The following is a 16,820-nucleotide window of genomic DNA, read 5'->3' on the forward strand; positions in this document are numbered from 1 at the left end:
CAACGTAAAAAAATCAAAACAATCTCATCAAAACTGAGATAACCTAACCATTCATTTAATCTAACCATTCATTTAACCTAACCAATCAATTTTTTTTGAAGTTTGAGCAAATTTTTCTACTGAAGAAACTCTCAAGAATAGCTACTGTTGCGTTTCAGAGGTTCCCTTCCAAATTATACAAACACTAAGGAATCTCGCGATCACGAGAAGTAAATCTATGCAAAATTTTTTCAAATGTCAATTCCACTGTCAACGTTTTAGGCTCAATTTTGCTCAGCAAATAACATATTAATAAAAAACTTAACACTGGTCTGTTGCGCAAAAACGTTTTTTTTATTTGATAAGTTTTATTAGAGATAATGTGATCGTTACCGTTCTGTTCTACCCGTCAGCTCTTGCGTTTACTTGAATACTTCGAAAAAAAATTTGCTATAAGCCTTAGACAGAGTTGATGCACAATGCAATCAAGTCTTTCATGGGAAACAAATGTCGCGTCTGCGATTCGCTCAGGGGATAGATTACATGAACTGTTGCTAGCAGAGTGAACGCCTTACCACCATGCTAAGTGCTTCTAGTCCTGAAAAAGCTATTTACCAGGACTTGTTCGACAAACAATCCTGGTCAAGGATTTCTTCAGTACTTTTTGCTGTTGAAAGTCATAACGACTGAACTAGTTAAATAAACATGAATTATCAATGAAAAAAAAATTAAATATGGTTTTTCATTTTCATTGGATGAATAACATTTTTTATTAGAATCTCGGGCAGTGGTTAAGATGACTGTATTTAAGATGCCTCTTTCTGCTTCTGAACTCTCTCAAATGCCGTCTCCTGAATTCAGTTTTTTTAGAAGTGCTCGCTTCATCTTTATTTCTCCTTCTATTCTTTTTCTTATTGCCGCCTTTTCCTGATTTGTCTTTTTTAGGCTCCTTCTTCCCTTGTTTGGATTTTTTCCGATTCTTCGGGTCTTCGCAAATCCAAGGGTTGTCTAGACACATGATGTTATGTTTGAACCAATGAAACGTCAGCTCCTCTCTGATGTTCTCATAGTCAAACGTTTTCGAATTTATTTCGGAGTTTCCGATATCGCCAAAATCATGACCAGCTAGCACGTATGGATAACCTTCCTTGACACTTACTGTGTGGTCCCTTCGGAGATTTCCAGGACCAAAACCAACATCCAAAATCATATTTAGGCAGAATTCATCCAGGAAATGTGCCTAGAAAAAAAGGGGTTCAGTTTAAAACTTCCCACACATTTTAAAATGTTTTTATGGGGGAGATTGCAAAATACATTAATAAATCACTTCACACACAACTTTGCCATTTAATTCATACTAGGGGGTACAAATGGGTTGGAAATGATGGCGTGGAAGTGTTTGATTTAGTCAGTTGGGTTAGAAAGATAAAAAGATGATTTAATATGGAAGGGTCAGGTTAGATCTTAACAATCATCCAACGGCTCATAGTGATGTTGATCTTATTTTTGAAAAAAAGGATTTTTTTAAAAAGAAATTTAAGTGCGCAAGCAATAGAGTAGATTTTCTGGTAGTTAGAAAGCAGCTGAATTAGTTTTTTATAGCTGAAATATTATTATTTTTAGCCTAATCGGGGCTGATTATAAAGGGCTATAGTTTTATAAAGCTCAGAAATAGCGTAAATAAATTGGCAGGAATCATCACTTGACTTAGGCTAAATATAGATCAAAACGCTGTAAATTCATCATCAAACGAACAGTTCTTGAGGATTTTTGTTCGAACTATTCGCCCTGAATATTTGTATATTGCATCAACCGTTAGAACTAACCGCAATAAAGTTGAGAGGTTTGTCTTCATTTTCATAATCGATCAGTTTCGCCATGTAGTCATCTGGATTCATATTTTGATTTTGCCACCCATGGAACATGTACTTGTTCACCTGCATCGTGCAGCAAGGTGCTAAAAAGATCCACTTTTTTCCCAATCACTCAACCAAACAACAAAATACTCTAGAATGAAGCTGAAGGAAAAAATGAGAAGCAAAGGGGGCTTGGGCAGGGGTGGATTCAACTTTTTTGTACAAAAATTTATAAAATTATCTTTCTACTTAAATCAAACATACCACATTGCTGAGCTCCTAATTTATTCAAAAGGCCAATTTTGATAATATATGATGCGGTGCTGGCGGTTTTTCAGAAAACGTGGCAAAGTGAATATTAGCGTCCAAGAACGTATGGAAAAACTTCTACATTGAAAATTCAAAAATATGACTAAATGAACTATGTCTCCCTAAATTCAAAATTGGGGACCTAATTCGCTTCGTTAAAAGCAATACTTTTCAGCCAAGCCAATTAGATTTGAGCATAGTACTTACTGCTTGAATTTGTCATGTAGTTTTAGGGAGAAAATTGTTCATTTGGTCTAATTAAGAGAGATTTTTGACATGGGATCAGAAATGTTTATAATAGCAGATAAAAAGGTATTGAAAGCTCAGAGAAATTAGCACCGAAGGCTCCAGCCACTTCAAATCGATGGCATTGAGGATAAGCAAATCCTATAGCCAAGTAAAATTGTGAATTCAATGACAAATTGAAATCACAATTGTACTTGGCTTTAAGAAAAGAAGGCCAAAATGCTTTTTACATGAAAACCCTGGAAAAAAAACTTAGAACTCAGAAGAAGAAACTTAGAATTTTACAGAGTTCTAATCTTGACAGAAAGACCAAGATTAATTAGAGAACTTTTATGAAATCTTATTACAACTGGCAAAAAATTACAAATTAGGAGATCTAGAGACAGAAGTAGCAAGAGATATTTTCCTTACTTATACGACAAACGTGTAAACTTAGAAAAAGATGCGTATCGAATAATTAACCCTTGAGAACGTAGAACGTATTAGACTATGTCTTAGTTCACGAAAACGACACAAAGATCCACCAACATTATGTAAAATACTCTTAAATAGCTTTTTAGAAAAATCCCAAAAACTTAAGTCAACTTAAACCAGGTACCCATAGTGAACTGACCCAAAATAATTTAGAAGACTCTGGAGAAAAGGTAGAAACTGTGGTCATTTTAAGAAGTAACATCTTTAATCTTGCCGGCTAGAGAACGAAATTGTAATAACTGCGGCCGCAATGGCCACTTTGGTCAGCATTGCAGAAGTACCATCAAAACAAAAACATATGTAGTAGAGCAAAAGGCAAATCTACCCGAACAACGACCCCACTGGGATACCCCACAAGATAACACCGAATTTAAAGTGGAATGGAAGCCTTCCTAGTATTTGCAGTAGATAGTGATTACGAAGTGAACGTTATTAAGGACAGGATCGAAAGAGGAATAATAACACTCTTCACTCATGAAGGTCACGCGCTAAAGAAAACACTTATGATGTTAATTGTAAACTTATGTCCATTCTCCACAAAAATTGAAATCGATTCAGCTACTCCACGAACTTAAATTAAGAATCACATTCCTAAGAATCGAAGCAGTGGACGAATTCAACTAGGCGGCTTATCAAGGATTCGGGAGTACGATCAATATCGTCGGAAAAATTGTGATAGGTATGCAGTCAAAAGGATGCGACGCTAAAAACCAACAACTAAATATCACTGAAGGGCAGAAAGGTTTTTGTTCGGTAATGACATTCCGTCAAACCTGGGGATAAAGGTATCTCAGCACTAGGCCCCACCCGCACAGTTCCAACCATGGACATAACCTAAGGAAACTTCCGTCAGAATACAAGTGAATCAGATCAATTTCGAATCGGACGTTCCTTCAAGTGCAAACACTGACACATCTCAACACCGTGAGTTTAAAATGTATATATCTAAAAAAAACCTAGACTTTCTTCAAAAACAGGCCGATCAAAACCTTATCCTGTGAGTACATACTTCAACGAACCATTAACATCGATACAGGTAAAAGGCAGGCGCCTATACCTATACACTTTCTCTCAAAAGTCAAACACTGTATCGACGAATTTCTTAACGACGGTCACATTGGAAAACCCTCTACTTAATCGGAACAATGTTTCATCTCCCCCATCGTCATAACAGCTACAAGTCATGGATCGATTAAATTAGCCTTGAACTCAAAACTACTAAATAAATAGATATTCCGTAACAGGGTTCAAATGGTTAACTGGTTCGAACAAATTGACAACGTCGCCCTAAAAATTATTGGCCACGAGGAGAACAATATCTACTTCGCATCCATAGATTTAAAATACGCCTATGGCCAGACACCACTGTGAAGAAAATCGAGTAATCAATGTAATTTTAACATGGTAGGAGGATACGTAAAGGGCTCGTTACGATTCAGAACAGAATTTCATGTCCTAGGATATATGTCAAACGAGTTTCAACAAATAATGGACCAGTTGACTGAGATTCTTGTGTAGATGACATTGTACTCGCTACAATTGGTAGCGCAAAAATCTATTGCAAAATAGTTACAGAAGTTTTAAAAACTCTAGGCGACAAAGAATTAATCAAAAACTGGGAAAAAAGGTAAATTTTACCCATAGTGTATAGTGGTTCGGATTCAAGATCAATGCTAAAAGAACCACCCCTGACCCAAAAATCTTATGCAATTAGTAAGCTAAAAAAGCCAAAGTGTATCGAAGACATCAGATCAAAAATGGTTTCAATAATCGAATCCACGAATGCAACTCAAACACCAAACTCAGAAGAAGAAACTTAGAATTTTACAGAGTTCTGGGAACTATTAAAGATCACATCAACTTTTACTACGAACTTAACAAATGAAAGATACAATTTTTTTGGGCAAAGACAGAAAGACCAAGATTAATTGGAGAACTTTTATGAAATCTTATTACAACTGGCAAAAAATTACAAATTAGGAGATCTAGAGACAGAAGTAGCAAGAGATATTTTCATTACTTATACGACAAACGTGTAAACTTAGAAAAAGATGCGTATCGAATAATTAACCCTTGAGAACGTAGAACGTATTAGACTATGTCTTAGTTCACGAAAACGACACAAAGATCCACCAACATTATGTAAAATATTCTTAAATAGCTTTTTAGAAAAATCCCAAAAACTTAAGTCAACTTAAGCCAGGTACCCATAGTGAACTGACCCAAAATAATTTAGAAGACTCTGGAGAAAAGGTAGAAACTGTGGTCATTTTAAGAAGTAACATCTTTAATCTTGCCGGCTAGAGAACGAAATTGTAATAACTGCGGCCGCAATGGCCACTTTGGTCAGCATTGCAGAAGTACCATCAAAACAAAAACATATGTAGTAGAGCAAAAGGCAAATCTACCCGAACAACGACCCCACTGGGATACCCCACAAGATAACACCGAATTTAAAGTGGAATGGAAGCCTTCCTAGTATTTGCAGTAGATAGTGATTACGAAGTGAACGTTATTAAGGACAGGATCGAAAGAGGAATAATAACACTCTTCACTCATGAAGGTCACGCGCTAAAGAAAACACTTATGATGTTAATTGTAAACTTATGTCCATTCTCCACAAAAATTGAAATCGATTCAGCTACTCCACGAACTTAAATTAAGAGACACATTCCTAAGAATCGAAGCAGTGGACGAATTCAACTAGGCGGCTTATCAAGGATTCGGGAGTACGATCCTTATCATCGGAAAAACTGTGATAGGTATGCAGTCAAAAGGATGCGACGCTAAAAACCAACAACTATATATCACTGAAGGGCAGAAAGGTTTTTGTTCGGTAATGACATTCCGTCAAACCTGGGGATAAAGGTATCTCAGCACTAGGCCCCACCCGCACAGTTCCAACCATGGACATAACCTAAGGAAACTTCCGTCAGAATACAAGTGAATCAGATCAATTTTGAATCGGACGTTCCTTCAAGTGCAAACACTGACACATCTCAACACCGTGAGTTTAAAATGTATATATCTAAAAAAACCTAGACTTTCTTCAAAAACAGGCCGATCAAAACCTTTTCCTGTGAGTACATACTTCAACGAACCATTAACATCGATACAGGTAAAAGGCAGGCGCCTATACCTATACACTTTCTCTCAAAAGTCAAACACTGTATCGACGAATTTTTTAACGACGGTCACATTGGAAAACCCTCTACTTAATCGGAACAATGTTTCATCTCCCCCATCGTCATAACAGCTACAAGTCATGGATCGATTAAATTAGCATTGAACTCAAAACTACTAAATAAATAGATATTCCGTAACAGGGTTCAAATGGTTAACTGGTTCGAACAAATTGACAACGTCGCCCTAAAAATTATTGGCCACGAGGAGAACAATATCTACTTCGCATCCATAGATTTAAAATACGCCTATGGCCAGACACCACTGTGAAGAAAATCGAGTAATCAATGTAATTTTAACATGGTAGGAGGATACTTAAAGGGCTCGTTACGATTCAGAACAGAATTTCATGTCCTAGGATATATGTCAAACGAGTTTCAACAAATAATGGACCAGTTGACTGAGATTCTTGTGTAGATGACATTGTACTCGCTACAATTGGTAGCGCAAAAATCTAATGCAAAATAGTTACAGAAGTTTTAAAAACTCTAGGCGACAAAGAATTAATCAAAAACTGGGAAAAAAGGTAAATTTTACCCATAGTGTATAGTGGTTCGGATTCAAGATCAATGCTAAAAGAACCACCCCTGACCCAAAAATCTGATGCAATTAGTAAGCTAAAAAAGCCAAAGTGTATCGAAGACATCAGATCAAAAATGGTTTCAATAATCGAATCCACGAATGCAATTCAAACACCTTGTTATTTAGATGACATTTGAATTAAGTAAAACTCCCCGGTAAAAACAGGGTAAAGTAGGTAAAAAGCTAAGACCATTATCAACTCAACTAACCTCGTAAAACTCCCAAGGGTCGAAGAACCAAATTAAGAGGTGGATTCAGTTTTTTTCGGCCCTCACCATTGTGTCGGGGAACAAAAAATACACACTCGTATGCGTAGATCGATTTTCAAAATTCCCCTCAGCTCAAATAACATCAATTACATCTTCATAGAAAATAAATAATTTTTTCTTGAAAATAAATAACATTCCACGGGATTCATAGAGCTATCAGAACGGATTAGAGGTCGGGGTTCATCACAAAAGGAGTTTGTGAATTTCGTGAAAATTGAAAGACAAATTTTTTATGTAGCCCAGTGTGTGACTCTTAAAAGCAGTAAGTAATACGAGAAATTGAGAGAATACGACTCAGAAAAAAACAAAACATCCATCGCCATTGCCAGATAAAATGCGGCCTTGAACAGCTCAAGGGAGACCCTTCTGGGAGAGAAAAAAGAACAAAGGAAGCGACTTAGTACCCCAATTGGAACGGAGAGCGACCGAGACGAATCCCAGCGGAGCAACCCGAAAAACACCAAACGTCGAAGAAGTCAGATATCTCCCAACCTTTCCTGAATAGACATTGAAGGCAGTAACCAGCGATGACTCTAGCGACCTAATCTTTTTGAAAGACTTAATGACACTCATAATATCTACTTCATGGTTCATCACAAAAGAAGTTTTTGAATTTTGTGAAAATTGAAAGACAATTTTTTTATGTAGCCCAGTACAAAAATTGTACAAAAATTTATAAAATTATCTTTCTACTTAAATCAAACATACCACATTGCTGAGCTCCTAATTTATTCAAAAGGCCAATTTTGATAATATATGATGCGGTGCTGGCGGTTTTTCAGAAAACGTGGCAAAGTGAATATTAGCGTCCAAGAACGTATGGAAAAACTTCTACATTGAAAATTCAAAAATATGACTAAATGAACTATGTCCCCCTAAATTCAAAATTGGAGACCTAATTCGCTTCTTTAAAAGCAATACTTTTCAGCCAAGCCAATTAGATTTGAGCATAGTACTTACTGCTTGAATTTGTCATGTAGTTTTAGGGAGAAAATTATTCATTTGGTCTAATTAAGAGAGATTTTTGTCATGGGATCAGAAATGTTTATAATAGCAGATAAAAAGGTATTGAAAGCTCAGAGAAATTAGCACCGAAGGCTCCAGCCACTTCAAATCGATGGCATTGAGGATAAGCAAATCCTATAGCCAAGTAAAATTGTGAATTCAATGACAAATTGAAATCACAATTGTACTTGGCTTTAGGAAAAGAAGGCCAAAATGCTTTTTACATGAAAACCCTGGAAAAAAAACTTAGAACTCAGAAGAAGAAACTTAGAATTTTACAGAGTTCTGGGAACTATTAAAGATCACATCAACTTTTACTACGAACTTAACAAATGAAAGATACAATTTTTTTGGGCAAAGACAGAAAGAACAAGAGTAATTGGAGAACTTTTATGAAAACGTATTACAACTGGCAAAAAATTACAAATTAGGAGATCTAGAGACAGAAGTAGTAAGAGATATTTTCATTACTTATACGACAAACGTGTAAACTTAGAAAAAGATGCGTATCGAATAATTAACCCTTGAGAACGTAGAACGTATTAGACTATGTCTTAGTTCACGAAAACGACACAAAGATCCACCAACATTATGTAAAATACTCTTAAATAGGTTTTTAGAAAAATCCCAAAAACTTAAGTCAACTTAAACCAGGTACCCATAGTGAACTGACCCAAAATAATTTAGAAGACTCTGGAGAAAAGGTAGAAACTGTGGTCATTTTAAGAAGGAACATCTTTAATCTTGCCGGCTAGAGAACGAAATTGTAATAACTGCGGCCGCAATGGCCACTTTGGTCAGCATTGCAGAAGTACCATCAAAACAAAAACATATGTAGTAGAGCAAAAGGCAAATCTACCCGAACAACGACCCCACTGGGATACCCCACAAGATAACACCGAATTTAAAGTGGAATGGAAGCCTTCCTAGTATTTGCAGGAGATAGTGATTACGAAGTGAACGTTATTAAGGACAGGATCGAAAGAGGAATAATAACACTCTTCACTCATGAAGGTCACGCGCTAAAGAAAACACTTATGATGTTAATTGTAAACTTATGTCCATTCTCCACAAAAAATGAAATCGATTCAGCTACTCCACGAACCTAAATTAAGAGACACATTCCTAAGAATCGAAGCAGTGGACGAATTCAACTAGGCGGCTTATCAAGGATTCGGGAGTACGATCAATATCGTCGGAAAAATTGTGATAGGTATGCAGTCAAAAGGATGCGACGCTAAAAACCAACAACTAAATATCACTGAAGGGCAGAAAGGTTTTTGTTCGGTAATGACATTCCGTCAAACCTGGGGATAAAGGTATCTCAGCACTAGGCCCCACCCGCACAGTTCCAACCATGGACATAACCTAAGGAAACTTCCGTCAGAATACAAGTGAATCAGATCAATTTCGAATCGGACGTTCCCTCAAGTGCAAACACTGACACATCTCAACACCGTGAGTTTAAAATGTATATATCTAAAAAAAACCTAGACATTCTTCAAAAACAGGCCGATCAAAACCTTATCCTGTGAGTACATACTTCAACGAACCATTAACATCGATACAGGTAAAAGGCAGGCGCCTATACCTATACACTTACTCTCAAAAGTCAAACACTGTATCGACCAATTACCTAACGACGGTCACATTGGAAAACCTTCTACTTAATCGGAACAATGTTTCATCTCCCCCATCGTCATAACAGCTACAAGTCATGGATCGATTAAATTAGCATTGAACTCAAAACTACTAAATAAATAGATATTCCGTAACAGGGTTCAAATGGTTAACTGGTTCAAACTAATTGACAACGTCGCCCTAAAAATTATTGGCCACGAGGAGAACAATATCTACTTCGCATCCATAGATTTAAAATACGCCTATGGCCAGACACCACTGTGAAGAAAATCAAGTAATCAATGTAATTTTAACATGGTAGGAGGATACGTAAAGGGCTCGTATCGATTCAGAACAGAATTTTATGTCCTAGGATATATGTCAAACGAGTTTCAACAAATAATGGACCAGTTGACTGAGATTCTTGTGTAGATAACATTTTACTCGCTACAATTGGTAGCGCAAAAATCTATTGCAAAATAGTTACAGAAGTTTTAAAAGCTCTAGGCGACAAAGAATTAATCAAAAACTGGGAAAAAGGTAAATTTTACCCATAGTATATAGTGGTTCGGATTCAAGATCAATGCTAAAAGAACCACCCCTGAGCCACAAATCTGATGCAATTAGTAAGCTAAAAAAGCCAAAGTGTATCGAAGACATCAGATCAAGATTGGTTTCAATAATCGAATCCACGAATGCAATTCAAACACCTTGTTATTCAGATGACATTTGAATTAAGTAAAACTCCCCGGTAAAAACAGGGTAAAGTAGGTAAAAAGCTAAGACCATTATCAACTCAACTAACCTCGTAAAACTCCCAAGGGTCGAAGAACCAAATTAAGAGGTGGATTCAGTTTTTTTCGGCCCTCACCATTGTGTCGGGGAACAAAAAATACACACTCGTATGCGTAGATCGATTTTCAAAATTCCCCTCAGCTCAAATAACATCAATTACATCTTCATAGAAAATAAATAAATTTTTCTTGAAAATAAATAACATTACACGGGATTCATAGAGCTATCAGAACGGATTAGAGGTCGGGGTTCATCACAAAAGGAGTTTGTGAATTTCGTGAAAATTGAAAGACAAATTTTTTATGTAGCCCAGTGTGTGACTCTTAAAAGCAGTAAGTAATACGAGAAATTGAGAGAATACGACTCAGAAAAAAAACAAAACATCCATCGCCATTGCCAGATAAAATGCGGCCTTGAACAGCTCAAGGGAGACCCTTCTGGGAGAGAAAAAAGAACAAAGGAAGCGACTTAGTACCCCAATTGGAACGGAGAGCGACCGAGACGAGTCCCAGCGGAGCAACCCGAAAAACACCAAACGTCGAAGAAGTCAGATATCTCCCAACCTTTCCTGAATATGACATTGAAGGCAGTAACCAGCGATGACTCTAGCGACCTAATTTTTTTGAAAGACTTAATGACACTCATAATATCTACTTCATGGTTCATCACAAAAGAAGTTTTTGAATTTTGTGAAAATTGAAAGACAATTTTTTTATGTAGCCCAGTACAAAAATTGTACAAAAATTTATAAAATTATCTTTCTACTTAAATCAAACATACCACATTGCTGAGCTCCTAATTTATTCAAAAGGCCAATTTTGATAATATATGATGCGGTGCTGGCGGTTTTTCAGAAAACGTGGCAAAGTGAATATTAGCGTCCAAGAACGTATGGAAAAACTTCTACATTGAAAATTCAAAAATATGACTAAATGAACTATGTCTCCCTATATTCAAAATTGGGGACCTAATTCGCTTCGTTAAAAGCAATACGTTTCAGCCAAGCCAATTAGATTTGAGCATAGTACTTACTGCTTGAATTTGTCATGTAGTTTTAGGGAGAAATTTGTTAATTTGGTCTAATTAAGAGAGATTTTTGACATGGGATCAGAAATGTTTATAATAGCAGATAAAAAGGTATTGAAAGCTCAGAGAAATTAGCGCCGAAGGCTCCAGCCACTTCAAATTGATGGCATTGAGGATAAACAAATCCTATAGCCAAGTAAAATTGTGAATTCAATGACAATTTGAAATCACAATTGTACTTGGCTTTAAGAAAAGAAGGCAAAAATGCTTTTTACATGAAAACCCTGGAAAAAAAACTTAGAACTCAGAAGAAGAAACTTAGAATTTTACAGAGTTCTGGGAACTATTAAAGATTACATCAACTTTTACTACGAACTTAACAAATGAAAGATACAATTTTTTTGGGCAAAGACAGAAAGACCAAGAGTAATTGGAGAACTTTTATGAAATCTTATTACAACTGGCAAAACATTATAAATTAGGAGATCTAGAGACAGAAGTAGTAAGAGATATTTTCATTACTTATACGACAAACGTGTAAACTTAGAAAAAGATGCGTATCGAATAATTAACCCTTGAGAACGTAGAACGTATTAGACTATGTCTTAGTTCACGAAAACGACACAAAGATCCACCAACATTATGTAAAATATTCTTAAATAGCTTTTTAGAAAAATCCCAAAAACTTAAGTCAACTTAAGCCAGGTACCCATAGTGAACTGACCCAAAATAATTTAGAAGACTCTGGAGAAAAGGTAGAAACTGTGGTCATTTTAAGAAGGAACATCTTTAATCTTGCCGGCTAGAGAACGAAATTGTAATAACTGCGGCCGCAATGGCCACTTTGGTCAGCATTGCAGAAGTACCATCAAAACAAAAACATACGTAGTAGAGCAAAAGGCAAATCTACCCGAACAACGACCCCACTGGGATACCCCGCAAGATAACCCCGAATTTAAAGTGGAATGGAAGCCTTCCTAGTATTTGCAGGAGATAGTGATTACGAAGTGAACGTTATTAAGGACAGGATCGAAAGAGGAATAATAACACTCTTCACTCATGAAGGTCACGCGCTAAAGAAAACACTTATGATGTTAATTGTAAACTTATGTCCATTCTCCACAAAAAATGAAATCGATTCAGCTACTCCACGAACCTAAATTAAGAGACACATTCCTAAGAATCGAAGCAGTGGACGAATTCAACTAGGCGGCTTATCAAGGATTCGGGAGTACGATCCTTATCATCGGAAAAATTGTGATAGGTATGCAGTCAAAAGGATGCGACGCTAAAAACCAACAACTATATATCACTGAAGGGCAGAAAGGTTTTTGTTCGGTGATGACATTCCGTCAAACCTGGGGATAAAGGTATCTCAGCACTAGGCCCCACCCGCACAGTTCCAACCATGGACATAACCTAAGAAAACTTCCGTCAGAATACAAGTGAATCAGATCAATTTCGAATCGGACATTCCTTCAAGTGCAAACACTGACACATCTCAACACCGTGAGTTTAAAATGTATATATCTAAAAAAAACCTAGACATTCTTCAAAAACAGGCCGATCAAAACCTTTTCCTGTGAGTACATACTTCAACGAACCATTAACAACGATACAGGTAAAAGGCAGGCACCCATACCTATACACTTACTCTCAAAAGTCAAACACTGTATCGACCAATTACTTAACGACGGTCACATTGGAAAACCTTCTACTTAATCGGAACAATGTTTCATCTCCCCCATCGTCATAACAGCTACAAGTCATGGATCGATTAAATTAGCATTGAACTCAAAACTACTAAATAAAGATTGGTTTCAATAATCGAATCCACGAATGCAATTCAAACACCTTGTTATTCAGATGACATTTGAATTAAGTAAAACTCCCCGGTAAAAACAGGGTAAAGTAGGTAAAAAGCTAAGACCATTATCAACTCAACTAAACTCGTAAAACTCCCAACGGTCGAAGAACCAAATTAAGAGGTGGATTCAGTTTTTTTCGGCCCTCACCATTGTGTCGGGGAACAAAAAATACATACTCGTATGCGTAGATCGATTTTCAAAATTCCCCTCAGCTCAAATAACATCAATTACATCTTCATAGAAAATAAATAAATTTTTCTTGAAAATAAATAACATTACACGGGATTCATAGAGCTATCAGAACGGATTAGAGGTCGGGGTTCATCACAAAAGAAGTTTGTGAATTTTGTGAAAATTGAAAGACAGTTTTTTTATGTAGCCCAGTGTGTGACTCTTAAAAGCAGTAAGTAATACGAGAAATTGAGAGAATACGACTCAGAAAAAACAAAACATCCATCGCCATTGCCAGGTAAAATGCGGCCTTGAACAGCTCAAGGGAGACCCTTCTGGGAGAGAAAAAAGAACAAAGGAAGCGACTTAGTACCCCAATTGGAACGGAGAGCGACCGAGAACGAGTCCCAGCGGAGCAACCCGAAAAACACCAAACGTCGAAGAAGTCAGATATCTCCCAACCGTTCCTGAATATGACATTGAAGGCAGTAACCAACGATGACTCTAGCGACCTAATCTTTTTGAAAGACTTAATGACACTCACACATTTTAATCCTGGACCAACATTAAAGACATCATCAAAAAGATCTATTGAGATCAAGCGTGAGGAAAACACAAACGTTGGATCTGGAGTCCGGCATGGATCATGTGGCGATCGAGGCTAGAGTTGGCCTTAAAACGAGCTCAGATGCCGATCATTTCTCTAATCGAGCTGTGAAGCTCCTTGATAGCAAGGAAGAAACGGACGAGGACGACCCGCTAGAAATCATTTTCCCTCAAGAGATCAAAAACTTAGTAAGCCAAGGCAAATCAGACTTCGAAAAACTTTAATCTGAGCCAAAACTTATACAATGCTCTTCTGAGCTGAAACCTGCAGGAATGGCTAAACGGGAAGCTTCTTTGCCGGTGAAATCACCACCACCACAGAAGATGTCAAATTCACACAGGCGTAACACAAGACCGCTCCGGACCAGACCGCTAGCGCTTTTGTTGGGAGAAAGAGTTTTTTTCAACTTAGTTGATTATTAAGATGGCAGTTCAGGAGCTATTCAAGAGTTGTCCCGTGCTATCCACTTTGGAGGCAGTAACAGTTGAGGTGAAAAACTCGCCAATCCTTTTTGTAGATCTTACTACTCCCGACTCGTCACCATTGAGACATTTGATTCCCGACACTTCAAGACTCAACAGAGAAAACTCAGAGGGTAGGATGAAATTTTTCTCAAAAAACTCACCTATTTCTCCTCATAAGAAAACCAAATTCAACCCGAGAGTCCAAGAAAACCACTATGAACCGACGGGCACTCCCAACGAACATGCGATTCGCGATAGCCCTGATTGGTTGAACACGACCTCAATTTTTGAAGATGGGAAGATCAAGATGAGACGACTTGGGAAGATCAATGACTCTGGAAGAGCTCAGACGCTGAACGGAACTCAGAGAAATGAAACAAGACGCCACTTGAAAACTTAAAACTGAATTTCAACTGTAAAAATTTCCCTAAATTTCAGTAAACTCTGCGTTACTTCTCTTTGCTAATCCGAATATTTGTTCATATCTTAGTACATATGACCAAAAAGTTTGATCGTTATGTTTGATTTTTTTTTCAGTTAAACTGTCTATGATTCTAATTATCATTACTATTTAGCCATGATTAGATTTAGATTTTTGACAATTACCATACAGTTTTCACAAAGCTAGCTTTTCATAAATTCCCTCTTTGGCGCTATATCCAGTGAATCTCTCATTTTTGCTGCTATCTTTTGGCGATCGCGCGCCTGCCCGGATTGCAAAGTATAAGTATATCATCATTTTTCCCAGAAATTTTTCAAGGTGAATATGAAATGTACGTTTTAACCTCTAGCTTTATTTATGTTCTAAATTGTAATTAAAAATACCTGCTGAAAGCACCCCGCTTTTTGGATCTCTCTGACACTGCTCATTGTTCTTTTCGAAAACAAATCTTATTCAACTTCTTAATCTGAGTTTTAATCATTTAATTAGTTTAGAATTGTTACTATTTTAATTGTCTTTTAATCTGATCTTAGTTCAAACGTCTACTACATCTTAATGGTAGAGATACCCTTGCATGCGTGTACATATTCTTAAACCAGTCTGAGTTTAACTACCCTTATATCCGTTCTAAGCGAGATTTTCATCCCTAAGTATCATCAATTTTTAACAGAGTCTGCCATGTAGTTACCATGTATCAGTTTGTGGTTTGAAACACTTCGTCAACAAGGTTTATTATTTTCACTGCTTTGCAAACCCTCGCTATGATGGACATAACATTTTTTTTGAGGATCAATCAATTTCATTGTTTTTACGGTAACTCTATCTCTAAAGAGTGACGGAACACGAAATGATTGTATTCGCTTGAGCATTAAGAGTAGTATTGATAAACGCTTCTAAAGATCAGACTACTTCAATGAAAGCGTGTGCGTTCGAAAACTTGTTCGTAACGAAATTCATTGCCCCCTGGAAGTTCTAGGGCATTGCCATTTGGTTTTGAGCCGATAGGTTTCGGCACACCACTGCCTAACTAAAAGTTTTCCAACGCAAGTTTGTATCTTTAATGGAAGTTGTCCGTACGCGTACATAAGGCTCATTGTTGAAAAATGTAACTATCGCTTTCGCTTTTTATTTTCCTCATCGCTTATGATAGTTCAGATAGATCTTAAAATCTTTGCTCGTTTCATTTAAGCTCAAAACATGGTTGTCAGCTCAAAATCTTTCTTTTCAATCATCTTACCATTTTTAAAATAGAAGTCTACCATATTAATTTGCGACCACTTGGATTCGATGAGAATTCTAAACCAGGCCTCACAGGCCTCTTCGTTCAGAGTCTGTGCAGTCACCCTCTCAACTGAAGTGTCTCCTGGGTCATCGACTGTGCGAGAGTCCTGGGTATGATAGGCGTCCAGACAGTAGTATTTACTACAAGTACGAAATCAATAACAGTTGCTAAAATGTAATTCAGCGGTAATACTAAAAGAAATCTTTTTTTTAAAGTATACTCCTCTTGGCTTCGTTTCATTAACTTCAAATAAAGAAAAAACTCATCCCTCCCCACCTGAATCCCCCACTACCCAGCTGAATCATAAATTGAATGAGAAGTTGACTAACCTATTTTAATGCAAAAGGTATTTGATTTTCTAACGCGTTATTACTGACCGGCCTACAAACAGTACCTGAAACCAGGGGCAGATCTAGGATTTTCTCGAGGGGTAAAATTTTCCCATTATTTTCCTACGCTCAATGAGAAGCTGATTAACGTATTTTATTGAAGAACAGGGTAATTGCATTAGTTAAATTTTAAATTTTTTTACACAAACAGAACCTGAAACGTCTGCACTTGATTCCGAAGGTGCTGATTCCATTAGATATCCAGAAGAGAAGGGAAGCCCAGTCGGGACTAGCCGGATTGACAGAGAACTCA

At 37.0% G+C, this 16,820-nt stretch overlaps 1 protein-coding gene across 1 annotated transcript; it reads right to left on the reverse strand.

Annotated features, from left to right (window-relative positions):
- Window positions 1–729: 729 nt before the first annotated feature.
- Window positions 730–16,820, reverse strand: LOC134856321 (uncharacterized; the record flags this gene model as incomplete). Its single annotated transcript, XM_063872684.1, is given in 4 exon segments — window positions 730–1,219; window positions 1,806–1,936; window positions 16,134–16,318; window positions 16,722–16,820. Coding segments are annotated over 4 exon segments (883 nt in total), but the record flags the coding sequence as incomplete, so codon positions are not given.

Source organism: Symsagittifera roscoffensis, unplaced genomic scaffold (assembly GCF_963678635.1).
Source record: "Symsagittifera roscoffensis unplaced genomic scaffold, txSymRosc1.1 SCAFFOLD_863, whole genome shotgun sequence".
In the NCBI taxonomy this organism is placed as follows: Eukaryota; Metazoa; Xenacoelomorpha; order Acoela; family Convolutidae; genus Symsagittifera; species Symsagittifera roscoffensis.